The 16,154-nt window shown below is 45.3% G+C and overlaps 1 protein-coding gene across 5 annotated transcripts in view; it reads right to left on the bottom strand.

The window, feature by feature from the left end:
- The window catches only part of SLC11A2 (solute carrier family 11 member 2), a 70,297-nt gene that overhangs the window by 33,795 nt on the left and 20,348 nt on the right, over positions 1-16,154 (bottom strand). For 4 of the 5 annotated variants that reach the window (XM_083484702.1, XM_083484703.1, XM_083484705.1 and 1 more), the window contains 4 exons: positions 7,836-7,960; positions 5,523-5,648; positions 4,012-4,131; positions 723-829 (listed from right to left, as the gene is read on the bottom strand). In XM_083484702.1, coding sequence (XP_083340828.1) covers positions 723-829; positions 4,012-4,131; positions 5,523-5,648; positions 7,836-7,960 — 478 coding nt within the window. Of the gene's footprint in view, positions 1-722; positions 830-4,011; positions 4,132-5,522; positions 5,649-7,835; positions 7,961-10,486; positions 10,851-16,154 lie in introns of those variants that run through there. The other variant, XM_083484706.1, reaches the window with a different exon arrangement.

The following is a 16,154-nucleotide window of genomic DNA, read 5'->3' as shown; positions in this document are numbered from 1 at the left end:
TGTCTGTGCAGCCAGGACCTCCATACACACTGCCCAAGCTTGCACCCCAGAGAGGTGCTGCTAATGCAGTGGTTTGACTTCACCCTTAGAGGTGCACTCCATTGTCTCTCAAGACAGACGGGTGCCAACATCTAGGTTTCTACATGAAGGGAGTTTCTTTTTCACAAGGAGATATATTCAAGCATCTGGACTTTCCCAACTGCATTCTGAAATTTTGACAGTCCTAGGAGGGCCGTGCCATGTTTATTATTTTTCCATCTACAGTGGTGCCCCGCAAGACGAATGCCTCGCAAGACGGAAAACCCGCTAGACGAAAGGGTTTTCCGTTTTTGAGCTGCTTCGCAAGACGATTTTCCCTATGGGCTTGCTTTGCAAGATGAAAACGTCTTGCGAGTGTTCCGATTTTTCCCCGCTTCCCCCCCTTTTTCTAAGCCGCTAATAGCCTTTTAGCCGCTAATCCGCTAAGCCTTTAATAGCCGCTAAGCCTTTAATAGCCACTAAACCGCTAATAGCGCTAATCCGCTAACAGGGTTGCTCCACAAGACAAAAAAACCGCTAGACGAAGAGACTCGCGGAACGGATTAATTTCGTCTTGCGAGGCACCACTGTATAGACCAGCCCACTTTACACACAGGGCACTGCAAGAAAAACCATGTTTTCCCTCGTTCAGAATACCAACTGGTGACACCACTCCAGAAGCAGAGGACAAAAAGGCAACTTACATCCCAACAGACAGGAGGTGAATGGCGATTGCTGAGCCGATGACTTCTTGCATATCTGAGCCAACAATGGCCAGCTCCACCATCAACCACAAGATAATCCGAGGGACCTAAGGTGCAATCAAGATTTTTGTTTTATACACACACACAAAATGTGAAAGAAGCAAATGAGGAAAACAAGGATACACACCCCATTTTTAAAAAAAAACCACAAACACAACTTCCATTGTTAGTTTGTTAACATGAATAACCTTCCTACTTTGAGATATCCTAATGGTACACAAACCATGTGGCCAGCATGACTAAGCCGCTTCTGGCAAACCAGAGCAGCGCACGGAAACGCCGTTTACCTTCCTGCCGGAGCAGTACCTATTTATCTACTTGCACTTTGACATGCTTTTGAACTGCTAGGTTGGCAGGAGCAGGGACCGAGCAACGGGAGCTCACCCCGTCTCGGGGATTCGAACCGCCGACCTTCTGATCGGAAAGCCCTAGACTCTCTGGTTTAGACCACAGCGCTACCCACGTCCCTAATGTTATCTATATTTGACAGCTAATATTAGGCCCTAATATTATCAAGTGTTAAGGCTGTTTAAGCAACAGGAGCACCACAGCTTCTGCCAAGGCTCCTAACTGTCCTTTTTCAGTCACAGATCTACCTGCCATGTGTGTGGCATCGGGTATTAGATTTAATAGTTGCACGCCACTTCCCTACAACAATATGGAGCTCAAAGTGGCTCGTGGCAATAAAGCCTCACAGAAAAATTAGCAAACAGCACCTCCATTAATCATGTGGAAAACACAACAGCACTGAGTTTTGAAAGAAGAAGTAAACAATGGATGCAGCTCAATCGAAACTCTGAATGATTAAAAAATAATTGATTAGAAATGGCTGCTGAGCTCAATGCCATTCGACATGATCCCTTTGGGGAAGGGAGGAGCACAGTCACAGGCAGAAAGTTCTTCCAGCCACAAGGTGGGTGGGGAAACTGGTCTTGTTCTGCCCTAGACGGAAGACACACTCGTTTGCCATGGCATCAGGTGAGGGGAAACTGATGAGCCAAAAAAACAGACTTGCGGCCAAAATTGTGAGGCCTGGTGGACCTAACTGAGCCAATGGGCCAGAGGGAACCCACTGTATTGGGGTCTAATTCCTGTGGATCAAACCAGACGCAGCAACAGAAGCAGATTAAAAGGGGGCGGAAGATCCCCAGTTACCACAGGCACTGAGCAATGAAAATAACAGCCGCTGCGGTCTGTTTTTAGAAATCAAACACTTCTGATGAGGGAAAGATTCTGCATCTGCTGACCGGCAACCACCTACGTGGATTACACTGACTAGAATTTGGCAAGTCCTGAGCCAACAGACACCAACGAGATTTGTACAGCTAACTTTCAGCTACAAGGGAAGCTCAGTGTGAAGATACGTGCTTTTAAGTTTTTTAAAAAATATCCTTCTGCAGAGAGCCACAATGAGCTTTCGGAAGGCACTGTCCATTAGAGCCATGAACAACAGTGAAAGGAAACGTTTCAGCATTTTACCATATTTTTCGCTCTATAAGATGCACCAGACCATAAGATGCACCTAGTTTTTGGAGGAGGAAAACAAGGGAAAAAAATATTCTGAATCTCGGTAGCCAGAACAACAAGAGGGATCGCTGCTGTTCTGGCTTCTGGGATAGCTGCGCAGCCTGCATTCGCTCCATAAGATGCACACACATTTCCCCTTACTTTTTAGGAGGGAAAAAGTGAGTCTTATAGAGCAAAAAATACGGTAGTTTGCAAAATTGTCCCTCTTTGTATTAGCTTCCTGCCTGATGCTACCAAGAGGAAGAACAGCAGAAGTACAAGGCCCGGCGGGACAAGCCTACATTTGCAGCTCTTTCTTTGACAGTATCGGCCCTCCCAGAAACTGGCCCCTCCCACATGGTTTTTGGAGGCTGTTTTGAAGAAGCTGTGCTGGAGCAGTTTCCACACCACCTCAATCCCAGGAGATCTCAGAACGCAGCTTCCTCCTCCTTCAGTTCAGGGAAAATAGTTGCTTGGAATTGCCTGGCTTGGCCTGGGACTCAACTCAAACCCAACTGAGGATGTTTTAATGCAACCCCCGGGGGAGAGGAAGTAAATAGATGTGTCAAGTTCTGAATACCCCAAGAGGAAACTTAGTCCCGGGTTAGCAATAAACACACACATGACCACCCAGAGACACGTCAAGATGGGGGCAGACAAGGAGGGTTTGCTAATCCTGGTGGAGGCGAGGGTTTTGCAGCTGAGATCCACATCCCTAGGCAACTGTGTCTTGCCGAAACAAGCCTCAAAAGAATTCCACAGCCAACAAAATACTCCTATGTGCTTGTTTAAATCCAAGCTTTTAAGCAGACTGGCTTCTTCAAAGACCAGCAATTAAAGTGATTATGGAGAGGCAACACAAGGCAAATATTGCACGAGCGTAGCAGAAAAGAGGAGGAAGGAAGAGGCTAAGTTGCAAGGCTGCCTGGAAGCCACAATCCCAGCCCCGCAATTCAAAATGCATGCAATTTACTCTGTGCTGAGAGAAGTGCTCTCTGCACACATTCAGAAGACATTCAAATACTCACTTGAGAAAAAAAGGAAAGTAAGCCCTGGGTTCAAGGTAAGGGCTGTATGGGAAAGTCGGGGCAAGCAGCAAATTCTCCTCCAGGTAACGGAGGTGGTGATGATCTTAAAAGAGGGGTGCACTCAGATTCACCCATCCCAATTTCCCCTGATTGGGAACCCCCGATTTAAAGGGCTGGAAGAGATGCAGTTTTGCCTACTTAGGGTAAGGGGGCGACATCCACAGTGAAGCCGCGGCTTGCTTTTTATGAAGTAATAGTGCAAAAGCTAGAGGATCTGGAGGCTGGTGTAGTCTTTCCAACTTCACTTCTAGGTCTCATTAATTCCACTGCATGTTGCTCTTTGGCACAACGCATCTGCCTTCCTCCCATCTGCTTCTTTTTGCCTTTCTGGATCTGCATCTGTCCCTTGTATGCACCAAGTTCCCTTATACTCTTTGGCTACGGACCTACGACTTTGAGAACAGCCTGGCATCTTCAGGAGCCTCTTGGGACTTTCCACAATTCCTGGCCCCCATCTTCCAGGCCTGTTCAATCCTGCCTCTGCTCAACCCCTTGTTACCAGTTATCACCTATATTCCAATCCTGCCTAGCTGCTTTTAACACATGGGGAGATCTGATCCTACAACAAAGTGCATTCCTCTGCTCGCAACAAAAGCACAAGACAAATTTCCAAATGAATGGCTCAATTCACTCACCTTGGGATACTGCCGGTTGCATACTTCTGCCAGATGAAGTCCGGTTACCACGCCCAGCCTCGCTGCCAGACGCTGCAAGAGCAAGCCAATGATCGTGGCTAGCAAGAGAACCCAGAGCAGCTGAAAGGCACAAAAGCACAGCAAGGTCAAGAGCAGCCAAGATATGAGAACTCTGGGAGCCAGCCAGCCTACGGATTCTGTTTCCTAAAGTGTGTCTGCAATTCTTCATGAATTAAATACGGACACAGCCTCAAACCCCTCTCACAACCAGAAACGGGGCATGGAGGAGAACACAGCTTTCAATTGCACATGTTTTATCAAGAAATAACTGAAGCAGAATATGTCCAGGCTACGTGACACATCCACTGGGATGTGAACTGTAGTCTAGAGACTTCTCTGTTGGATATTCTTACCCATCTATTAAGAATTACAACCCCCAGCTTCCTTGGAGAGTACCAGTTGGCAGGACTGTTGAAACCGGACAGGGCAGGAATGTCTTCAGGAAAATATGCTACTAGATTTCAATCTAGCTTTTTATGAACGAGGAAACCAACACATTCCTCCTCCGCTGATGAAAGCAATCAAGCTTAAGCCTATCTTACCTGCTAAGGGCAAAGTAGTTAAATAAAACATCTCTCTAGCTGAGTTGCTTAAAACTTAAGTTTTCAGCTGCAGAAGACTGTATTGTAAGTTTTAAGGTTGTTCCAGAATAGCTTACTTTGCCACAAACAGCTTCACCACTTGATCTTACATTATCAGTTGACCTTCAGGTTTCTGCTCTTACAGAGAAACAAGGAAATAGGTGAACCCCTGATTTAAAGGGCAGGCAGAAATGTAGCTTTGCCTATTTATGGTATGGGGGCGACCCACTGCAATTCATCTTCATGTCAGGAGGACTCAAGCATTAAAATAAAGACATGTTCACCCCAAGAAGGCTGTGGAGTCCCCTATTGGAACACAGTTATGGTAAATATCTTCTGGCTAGAATTAATATTGGTACATGGAATAGGAGTAAGCTCTCTTTCAGCTCTCAAAACTCTATGGATGGCTTTTATTTTATTTTTATTAACAATTTCATGAAACATATCATCTTCATTATTTCCCTCCATTCCTCCCCAATGAACCCTCCCCCCAAAGACTTCCCTCAGCTCCTCTCTGATTTCTCAACACATATTGTTCTCTGCATACTATAAAACTGTATAGATCCTTATATCATCTATCTACTATATTAACCATCAATAAATTTGTGCATGTTTATTCAAAACCTGCCAAGGAGTCCAGTTCATTTTGTTGTCTTTTTAGATAATGTGTAAAAAGTTCCCATTCTTAATAATAATAATAATTTATTATTTATACCCTGCCCATCTGGCTGGGCTTCCCCAGCCACTCTGGGCGGCTTCCAAAAAAAATATTAAAATACTGTAATACATCAAGCATTAAAAGCTTCCCTAAACACTGGTTTGGCTTTTAGATGCTCAGGAGCAAATGTTTCGTAGCAAGAGGCCACTTACCTTAAAGCCTGCAATGGCGCCAGACTGCAGATCCGATTCTATGTTCCCTGGATCCAAGTAGGCTATGCTCATGAGAAACCCAGGCCCAGTGAAGGCCCAGAGTTTTCGAAAACTGAACCATGGATGCTTAAAAGGAAAGAAAGGGGGGTTAAGAGTGGGGAGATGTTTTTCCACAGAAGGGAAGGAGTTGTCCGAATGATTATTAATGTCACAATCAATCAACACAGGAAGTTGCTTTGCTGTTGCTTTCTTTCTTTTTTAACTGATGCTTTAATTCCAGAAGGACCATCACGCTAGGAGCAGAAAAGCAACAAACCCACCCCAACGATACATCATCGCACAAAGTCGACATCACGCCAGAAACGTTTATCTCAACAACAGCCTAAATTTAGAGCATTTACTTTGAACTGTGCTCTGGGAAGGTTCCTTAAGGCTTATCAGGGCTTGCTCAAGCAGAAGACCAGTGATGGCAGGCAAGCTTCTCTGAAAGGCAGCTCCCATCCAACACTACCAACCTCAGACTGCAAGGGAATGTTGGCTACACTCTAGGAAGGCTTAGTTGATGTGGGGCGGCCACAAACCCAAATAAGCCTGCATACGTTCTGTGTGCCCTAGAACAAGAATGGGGACAAGCAAAGTTTGGATCTACTTATCAATCTTTGGGCGATCTGCAGCAGAAAAGCAAGGGTATCTGACTCCCAAATGTTATGGTCTGGTTTTGGATAATGCTTCTCCTTGTTGCAGATGCTTATTTTGAACCTCAACATTCCTTTGGTTAGGAAGCCTTTGTGGTCATCATTAGCGGCAGAGGTGATCCACAAGAAGCTAAATTTATGTCCATGCTTTACTTATCGAGGGACTGCCAACACACGCAGCCTGGAGGGAAAGGTCTGTGCTGCTGTGACATTTCAAAAGTTAACATCAGTAGCTGTCCACAGAGCACCATTGTTCCTCTTCGCTCAACCATTACACTGGCTAGGTTAGCAAGGAAAATGACTGTTTCATTTCTGCTCCCTAGAAAGTAATAGGTAGGTACAGAGAGGCCCATCTCTCACTATAATCATCTTCAAATAGTATTACACGTCCAACATATGGCCTGGAACTTGGGATTTGTTTAATAAAAAGAAAACCTAAGCAGAAGAAAACCCACTGAAAGCCATTTTAGTTGAATATCTGAAACTTTGTATTTCTAACAGCAAAAACATGCTTCCCTTTCAAATTAAACATTGGAGACAGAGAGCTTTAGATCATATGATGATGATGATGATGATGATGATTTTATTATTTGTATCCCACGCATCTGGTTGGGTTTCCTCAGCCACTCTGGGTGGCTTTCAGCATATATAAACATAATAAAACATCAAACGTTAAAAAAACTAGTGGTACCTCTAGTTACGAACGGGATCTGTTCCGGAGGCCCGGCCGTATCCCAAAAACTTCGTAACCAGAGGCGCCTTTCTGAGCATGCGCCGTAACCCAGATTCGGCCGTAACCCAAAGATTCCGTAACCTGGAGGTTACGCAACACGAGGTACCACTGTATCTTATACAGACTAAAACCAAAATAAGAAAATTCCTTCCAGTAGCACCTTAAAGACCAACTAAGTTAGTTCTTGGTATGAGCTTTCGTGTGCATGCACACTTCTTCAGATACCTTCAGATTCTTCTTCTTATCTGAAGAAGTGTGCATGCACACGAAAGCTCATACCAAGAACTAACTTAGTTGGTCTTTAAGGTGCTACTGGAAGGAATTTTCTTATTTTGACTATGGCAGACCAACACGGCTACCTATCTGTAACTGGAACCATGGAAGACTAAAACCAATAAATCAACAGAAATGAAGAGGAGGAGGAGGGAGGAGAAGTTATACCCAAATTAAAATAACTGCCACCCCCAACGAAACATTTAACCAACCCCAACCCAACTCAAACAAAACAAAGGAACAAAAATACCCAGAACCGCCTATCTCTGCATGAGTTTAATGTTGGCCTTAATTGGAAAGAAGGAAGCTCAAAGGAACAACTCATGCAGCCTCATAGGATAATGGATTAATTCTGTTGCATATGGCACCTTGTGCAGAATTACACCCATTCCCAGAAGAAGCTGCCTGGAAGGGAGCCTGGTCAAGGCAGGGACACAGTGGTCAATCTCTTCCACAGGTTGTCCCTTGGGGCTCAGGTAGGTTATTTCTCCCTCTGTGTAAGCAGTTCTTCCGTGGCGTAATAGTAGTTCCCCAACACAGCATTTGGGGAATACTGCCCTGCACACACCTCTATTTCCCCTGAAGGAGAGGTGGCCAAACACCCTTGCTTACCTTTTCATCTTCAGGTACAGGTATTTTCTGATCAAAGTAGGTGGTAAATTCATCTGTAGAGTCGGAAAGCTGAGATGGTAGTGTGGTGTTGCAAATGGTGCTCACGCCGTCCCCAGAGGAATCTTCTGCAAATGGAAATTTTGATAAGCAGAGTGCAGCTTAAAGGAGAAAAATTCAATGCCAACCTTCACGTCAAGTGAAGCCAAAGACACGGTGCCTGTCAAATGTTGCTGGACCAGTTTCCATCAGTGCCAGGCACCATGTCATCCAAGAGCACCTGGAGGAAAATTTATTGGCTACCTCAGTTTTACACAAGATCATATGCTATGGCGCTCTCTCTGTGTCTGGCTTAGCAGATGGGGGGGTGTCAAAGGATTATCCTCTAGAGACCTGATTTTGCTGGACCTCTCAGCCCTCATGTCCAAAAGTAGTGACTACAGTAGACAGAAGGGACGCAGGTGGCGCTGTGGGTTAAACCACAGAGCCTAGGACTTGCCGATCAGAAGGTTGGTGGTTTGAATCCCCGTGACACGGTGAGCTCCCGTTGCTCGGTCCCTGCTCCTGCCAACCTAGCAGTTCGAAAGCACGTCAAAGTGCAAGTAGATAAATAGGTACTGCTCCGGCGGGAAGGTTAATGGCGTTTTCGTGCGCTGCTCTGGCTCGCCAGAAGCGGCTTAGTCATGCTGGCCACATGCTGTACGCCAGCTCCCTCGGCCAATAAAGCGAGATGAGCGCCGCAACCCCAGAGTCAGTCACGACTGGACCTAATGGTCAGGGGTCCCTTTACCTTACAGTAGACAGAATGACTGTAGACAGAGATAAAGCAAACATGGTAAATTGCTTTGCCTATTAGAAACTTAATTCATGCACACTGACATTGTCTTCATTATCACAGGCCCATTTTCTTAAAAGGGGGAAAGAAAATTAACGTTAAAATCTGATGCCCACTGACCTGGGATTACAGAAGCAAGTCCCACTGAATTCAGAGTAGTCATGTTTAGGATCTCGCTGTCTGCCAGTCAGGTTACATAGAATTTTAGGAACTGCATGAGGTCATCTGTCCCTCAACAATGAAGCCATGGTTAATCGCTCTTAAAACTATCCATATTTTGCATGCATTTAGTTTGTGTATGTGCCCTGTCATTTGCAAGAAGAAACTTATTCTCCTGTTTCAAAGTTGCAAGGTTGTTTCTGGGGTACAAAGATGAAATTTGGTACAATCACTCTAAAACCCTGACTGCAAGAAAAGTTCCTTTAAGAAGCATCTCCCTCAAAACGAATGATATGATGTCTTCCTCATTAGTGGCCGGCTGTTGCTGAAGAAGAAAACAAGCTAAGCCCCACAAATTTAAGACAAGAAGGATGCAACACTTCACACAATTCAACAATTCTGCCAATGGCAAAAGGAACAGGCAGAAGATAAGAGAGCAGTTATAGTGTTGTCTAATAATCTACACACAACATATACAAATAATAAGAATAGTACCAACAACTTGCACACAATTAACTCATGCATCTTCAGATTTACATACATAGTGAAAAATTAAAAATGGGGCAAAAAAGGGTGGGGTTTCAGAAAATATGACTTTAGCAATCCCACCCGCCATTGAACCCAATGGATTTTGACTTTACAGAATTTATGTTTTGGGTGCAATTTCCAGGACGTAACCCCCAAGTAAGTTGCAGGCCTACTGCAATACTTTCCCAGAACACAATTTGATGGTTCCAACATGTTGGGTCCCTGCAATCAGGTCTTCATTAGTGCAGCACCAGTGCAGCACACGGAAACGCCGTTTACCTTCCCGCTATAAAGCGGTACCTATTTATCTACTTGAACTGGTGTGCTTTCGAAATGCTAGGTGGGCAGGAGCTGGGACCGAAAGACGGGAGCTCACCCCGCCGCGGGGATTCGAACCGCCGACCATGCGATCGGCAAGTCCTAGGCACTGAGGTTTTACCCACAACGCCACCCACGTCCCAGTGTAAGCCCGGAGGCAGGTTTTAATGCTATGTACTGTAAGCATCCTATTCTTTGGCGCTCAAGAAATCCCAGCAAAAGTCTGTTATTACTGACATGCTTTTTTTTTTTGCTCTAGACATAAAAAGATATCCTTCATTTGAAGTCCAAGCTCGTTCTGCTCATTGACTGAAGTGCAGAGGCTCTATTCTGCACATTCCAAATTTCTATAAAGTATTCAAGTATTCCTTATCTTGATGGAATGGCTTTTGCCTTGTGAGTTTCCCAAAGGCATTTGAGAGGTCACAGGAGGCTAGATTAGACAGACCCTTTGGGTCCAGTCCAAGAAGGGCTGGAAATAATGTTCACCCTTTAACACATCTTGCAGCTTTATTCCAGATAAAAATGTGGGTAACGCACAGAATTCAGGTGCAAAGCACAACTTCTTCTTTTTTTTTCAACCATAGGGAAGTTGTGGATTAAACTGACTCTCCCATCAGCAAACAAGAATTGAATCAAAGAGTGCTGCGTAGACACAGATCTACGGAAGGCATCTAACAAGAGTTTTCCCCAAAACAGCCCTCCACTCTCTGCAAAAGGGAAAAGTTACAAGACACTGGGAAAAGTTTTACATCAAGTCCTGAAATGTTATTCTACCCCCTCCCACTAGCCCCAATGCTCCGGTTCTACTCACTCTTATACTCCAATTTGTATTCCCCACGTGGCATTTTGCTTCTGCTTCCAGGGACCAAGAAAGCTGAGCTCCACTTACACCAGCCTCCTTGGAAGCGTAGAAGAGAGCAATATATAGTCGAGAAACAGGAACAGTAAGGATGCACATAACACACGGTTTTCTGTTGCAGCTGTGAAGTCAGTTTCTCCTCCTACACCTCTGCCTTCCCCGCCTCCCAAATTAAAGAGGCGATGCCACTCAGCAGATCTGTTGACATGGTGGCTTTAAAGCAACAGTTGTGTAATGAAAACCACCATTGCAGGAAGAATTCCACCCCCAGATGAGCCAAACTCACCTTGCCTAGCTAGTTAAACAAAGACGAGAAAGTGTAAGGAACATGATGTAGCACACAGATGCAGCCTGTTGTTGACTTCCCTGAAGTTGCGTACTGAAAAACTGGCCACCTGACAAAAAGCGTAAGCTGTCGCAAGGCCTTGGCAGAGAGAAAGAATCTGGAATGTCCTCTTTGAAAAGGTGTGTAAGGCTGCCTGGCAAATATAGGTCAGCAAAAAGAGAGAAGTTCGGTTTTAGGGGCGTGCTGAATGATTTCGGTCTTTACAGGGTTGCTTGCTTCAGTCTTGCACAGGGCTTTCGAGTCGGAAGGGGAATTTCAACCTGGTGCCTGGGGATTTCACTAGATCAGGGGTCTGCAACCCGCAGCTCTGGAACCGCATGTGGCTCTTTTACACCTTTGCCGCGGCTCCGGGGCGGATACTAGCGAGTGGAGGAGGCGCATTGTGCGCCCCGACACTCCCCACTGTGGCGGGCGCTGTACTGGCTGTGACGTCGCATGGGGGCAGTGTGTGCATTAGTCACGCACCATCCCGACGTCACCTTCCCTCCCGCCCGCTACATTGTAAGGGGCATGTATGCTGGTCACTGCATTGAAAGGGGGCATGTACGCTGGTCACTGTTTTGAAGGGGAGTGAAGAACACACACACAAAGGTAACTTGTTAATTTAACGTTTATTTCTATGAGGAGGAGTAATTCTGAGGGGTCAAACAAATAAATAATTTTTAAAAAGTGACAAAAAAGTTATTTTTATAATGACGAGTTTTGCGGCTCCCAGGTTTTTTTCCTTCGGAAACGGGTCCAAGTGGCTCTTTTTGTCTTAAAGGTTGCAGACCCCTGCACTAGATGATGGTGAATTTTCTGCTTTGTTTTGGTGAGAGCAGAAAGCTGTCATTTAACCCACAGGTTTCACTGTTTATCCAAATATTTGGCCATGACAAAAATGGTGTCAAAACTCCACACTCCTAGAAAATAACACCACTGTCGTGTCAAAATTAGACGCCATCAAAGTGGCATATTATTTTTTTAGCTTCTGATCTGCCCATAGCATCACAGATATGGAAGATAACTGGACAGGCCATCTAGTTCAACCTCTGGCCAATGCAGGAGACTTTCTGCAATGGCAAGGAGTTGGAGTATGATGCTATCAACAGGTAAGCTACTAGAACTCTTAAGGTAGCCTTTTAGCAACACATGGGAAAGAAGGTAGAGAAGCCTTTAGGGAAATCCACAGTCCGCATGCAGAATTCTCCAGTTTTAGCCAAATCATCCCCACCCAAAGCCTCCTAAAAACAGTTGCCATGATGGTCAACCATGATCAGATTATCCCTCTCTGGTCCTTTGAAATTCAAGCAGTGATTCAGCTGATCTAATCATTACTCAGCTAATGTTCCATTGCTAGTTTGGACATTTTCAAGACTAGGCAGTTTAAAGAGAAGAAAAAGTAGACATTACTGCAGAATTTCCAAATACCACACCTAACAAGGAACATGGAAAGCATATAGAGATATTTTCCGTTGGTGGTTTCAGAGAGTTGTGGGCGCACCTTTCCTGTAAAACGGCGAAGACCTGGGGAGATTTGATTTCCTTCTTCAGGTCTGAAAAAGCCTAAAGACTGCTTGCAAAAATCAAGGATTGTTCCATAGAAGCTGAGTATTTCAAGAGTTCTGAAAAACCACTCCGTGGAGGAAAGTCACCTTGTGTTTTCTTGGCTCTTCTCTCCCGAGAAAATATTGTTTAAAAAGCAGCGAGTCATTATTTCAAGAATATTGGCCAAGAATCGTCCTTACCTATGCATACCACTGAGCAACATTTTAACTGGAGCATTCAGAACTGTAACTGGCAATTGGTCATCATTTATATCATGGTTTTAAGAAGACAGAGAAAGAGAGGATTGTTCATGAACTACTCAATTTCCTCTACGTCAGGGAACGGGAACCTGTGTTATATATAAACAGTTACGTTACATTCCTTAAATCCCATCAGAAAATCGGCTCTTAGAAAATTCAGTTATCCAGCCAGAGGCTAAAAGTAATGGGTTAACTGAGTCGGTTTCAGCTCAGATGGACACAAGCGTTTTCTTTTAGAAAAGCTGCATGCCCAGCCCGAAAAGAAAATAACTTGTGGATAGTTGGAGCAATTCCCCCATTACTGGCAAATTCTACCTTTACAGTAAACTCCTATGCATGGGTGGCGCTGTGGGTTAAACCACAGATCTTAGGACCTGCCGATCAGAAGGTCGGCGGTTTGAATCCCCACGACAGGATGCGCTCCCGTTGCTCGGTCCCTGCTCCTGCCAACCTAGCAGTTCGAAAGCACGTCAAGTGCAAGTAGATAAATAGGTACCGCTCCAGCGGGAAGGTAAACGGCGTTTCTGTGCACTGCTCTGGTTCGCCAGAAGCGGCTTAGTCATGCTGGCCACATGACCCGGAAGCTGTACGCCGGCTCCCTCAGCCAGTAAAGCAAGATGAGCACCGCAACCACAGAGTCGGTCACGACTGGACCTAACAGTCAGGGGTCCCTTTACCTTTACCTTTGCACATTTACTCAACAAACCCTATTCCATTACACGGGGCTCACTTCCATATATAGCGGACCCGCCATTTAAGCGAGGGTTCGGTTCTAAGGGGTCTGAGCACAAAGGCAAAGTTGTGCAAAGGAAGGGACCCCCGGAACTACCCTCTGCAAGGTGGAAGGCTGCTTACTGGGGCCTGGGAAGGTTGTAGGGGGCCCTGAGAGCTTCCCAGGGTCCTCCATAACCTTCCTAGAGGTGCCTTTAAGCGAAGAGGTGCCCTTCTTACTGGCCTCTGGGATGCCTGGGAAGGTGGCACGAGGGCTCTGGGACGCTGCTCTGTTAACTGCCTTTGGGACGGCAATGAGAAGGCTCTGGCAGCATTCCAGAGCCATCACACCTCCTTCCCAAAGCCCGTCCCTTCGCTTACTGGGCTTTGAGAATTAAAAGGAGAGCAGAGAATGGCGGGTTTCCCGGCTCTCACTTTATTTACTTATTTCACACACACCCCACCCCGTGCAAGGCTGCGATGGTGTGAGTAAAACGAGCTCAAGTTGTGGGATCGCTGCATGTAAACAGAGGACTGCAGCAGTAGAGGTGGCCCACAATCCACGATTCACGCATGACTCATTTCTGCCTGACAGGAAAGCAGGAAAGGAAGACACTCGATGTGGTGACCAAAATCAAGCCAATACCAGTAAAGGTTAATGCTGAAGTTTCTGGGGTATAACTTTCTTTTACAGAATTCTCTCTGCAGAACAGTTACACCAGTGTGGGCCTTTGCATGGAAAAGTGAAGTTTCCCTTCCCTTCCCGTGCCAACAGGCATCTGATAAGACGCAGCCCTTTTTAAAAATTGAAATATTTATTACATTTTTCACCTCAGGAAGCAATGTAAGTTTAGGCTAAACAGTCACCTCTCTAAACCAATGTATGCAAAATGTTGTGTGTTTATATGTTTTATATGTGCATTTTATATTTGACTTGACTTCATAATGTTTTCTTTTGAAATGTTTAAGGTTTTTTTGTTAACTTTGTTTGTGTTGAATACCGTATTTTTCGCTCTATAACACGCTCCCAACCATAACACGCACATAGTTTTTAGAGGAGGAAAACAAGAAAAAAAATATTCTAAACGAAACAGTGGATGTATGATTTTTGTGGTTCATGCTGTTGCCACAGACATGTGATCTGACGGTGAGTTTGGGGTAGCCCAATGCAAAAATCCTGAGGATCTATGTGGATCCGTGCTTTGTAACCACGTTTTTGTACCACTGCAGCCCCAGGCAGCAGTGGGTGCATGATTTTTTTTGGTGCAAGCTGTAGCCATGGACATGCTATGTGATCTGATGGTGAATTTGGAGTGATCCAGTGCAAAAATCCTGAGGATCCATGTGGATCCATGCTTTGTAACCACGTGAATGAAGGAACTGTCAGTAATGTATGGTATCTCCAATACAGTGATGAAGGAAGGGGGGGGCTCACACTTGTCCTAGGCAAAGCAGCCAACTCCTATAGGCCTAGGTGCCTTCACCCCCCCCATTAAAGATTTGAGGGAGTCATCCTCCCCCCATGCTGATGGGCATTGCCATTCATATAAAGTACCAGTGTGCATGCACTTTGCCTTGAGATCATTGCAGTCTGTGAGATGGGGCTTACCTGTACCTGCCCCCCTCCAATATTTTATTGAAGTTGGAAGAGGGAGGGAGGGAGGGAAGAGAGATGGAGAGCTCACATTTGTCCTAGGCAAAGCAGCCAACTCGTATAGGCCTAGGTGCCTTCACCCCCTCATTAAATATTTGAGGGAGTCATCCCCCACCCACCCCCATTGTGGTATGTGAGTGGGGCTTACCTGGCTGTCCCCCCAATATTTTTTAAGTTGGAAGAGGGAGGGAGGGAAGGGAGAGAGGGAACTCACATTTGTGCAGCTGCCTTGCCTCGAACCGGAGCAAAAAGAGGAGGAGGAGACTCAGGGACACGAGCCTTGTAAGCCGCTTTGTTTGAATTTACCGGTGAGGTGCTGGGGGAGGGACGGAAGGGGATGCCCTCTTTGTCCCTCCTTCCAGCTCATTGTAAAGAAAGCAGAGTAAGAGCCGCTTACATTTGTGTAAGGGAGAGCCATAGAGCAGGCAGACACTGAGGAAGAGAGGCTGTCTCCCTTTCCCCACCTTGGCTTTTACACGCTGCACGCAGCTCTTGCCGGCTTCCGAGCGCCCACCTCGCCAAAAATCCATAGAGCAGGCAGACAGGAGGAAGAGAGGCTGTCTCCCGGCACTCAGCTGTTGCTCAGCTGTTGCTGGCTTCTCAGCAAGCCAAGCGGAGGAAGAGAGGCTGCCGAACAGCCAGCAAGAGCGGCTCCTCCTGCCTGCATTCGCTCCATAACGCGCGGACACATTTCCCTTTGCCTTTTAGGGGGGAAAAACTGAGTGTTATGGTGCGAAAAGTACGGTATGTATTTTGTAGTAGACCTCCTTTGTAATGTTTTATTTTGAAATCTTTAAGATAATATTTTAGTTTCCTGTTAACTATGTTGCTTTGACTGTATATTTTATATTTGACTTTTTAAGAAATGTTTGATTTTGGATTGTTGTATTGTTTTAATATGCTGTAAACCGCTTTGAGATTTTTCTTAAAAATATAAAGCGGTATAGAAATGAAATGAAATAATAATAATAATAATAATAATAATAATAATAATAATAATAATAATAAGCAGGCTAACAAACACATATGCTTTCAACTTGGCAAATCCACCAAGACTGTTAGAATTTAAAAAAGCATTAACGGGCAATCTATAAATAACTTCCAAAGAGAAAGGGCCCACGA

The sequence above is a fragment of the Podarcis liolepis genome (genome assembly GCF_965112155.1).
Source record: "Podarcis liolepis genome assembly, chromosome: 2".
Lineage (NCBI taxonomy): Eukaryota > Metazoa > Chordata > Lepidosauria > Squamata > Lacertidae > Podarcis > Podarcis liolepis.
The sequence above is the reverse complement of the archived record's forward strand: the minus strand, read 5'-3'. Positions and strand labels throughout refer to the sequence as shown.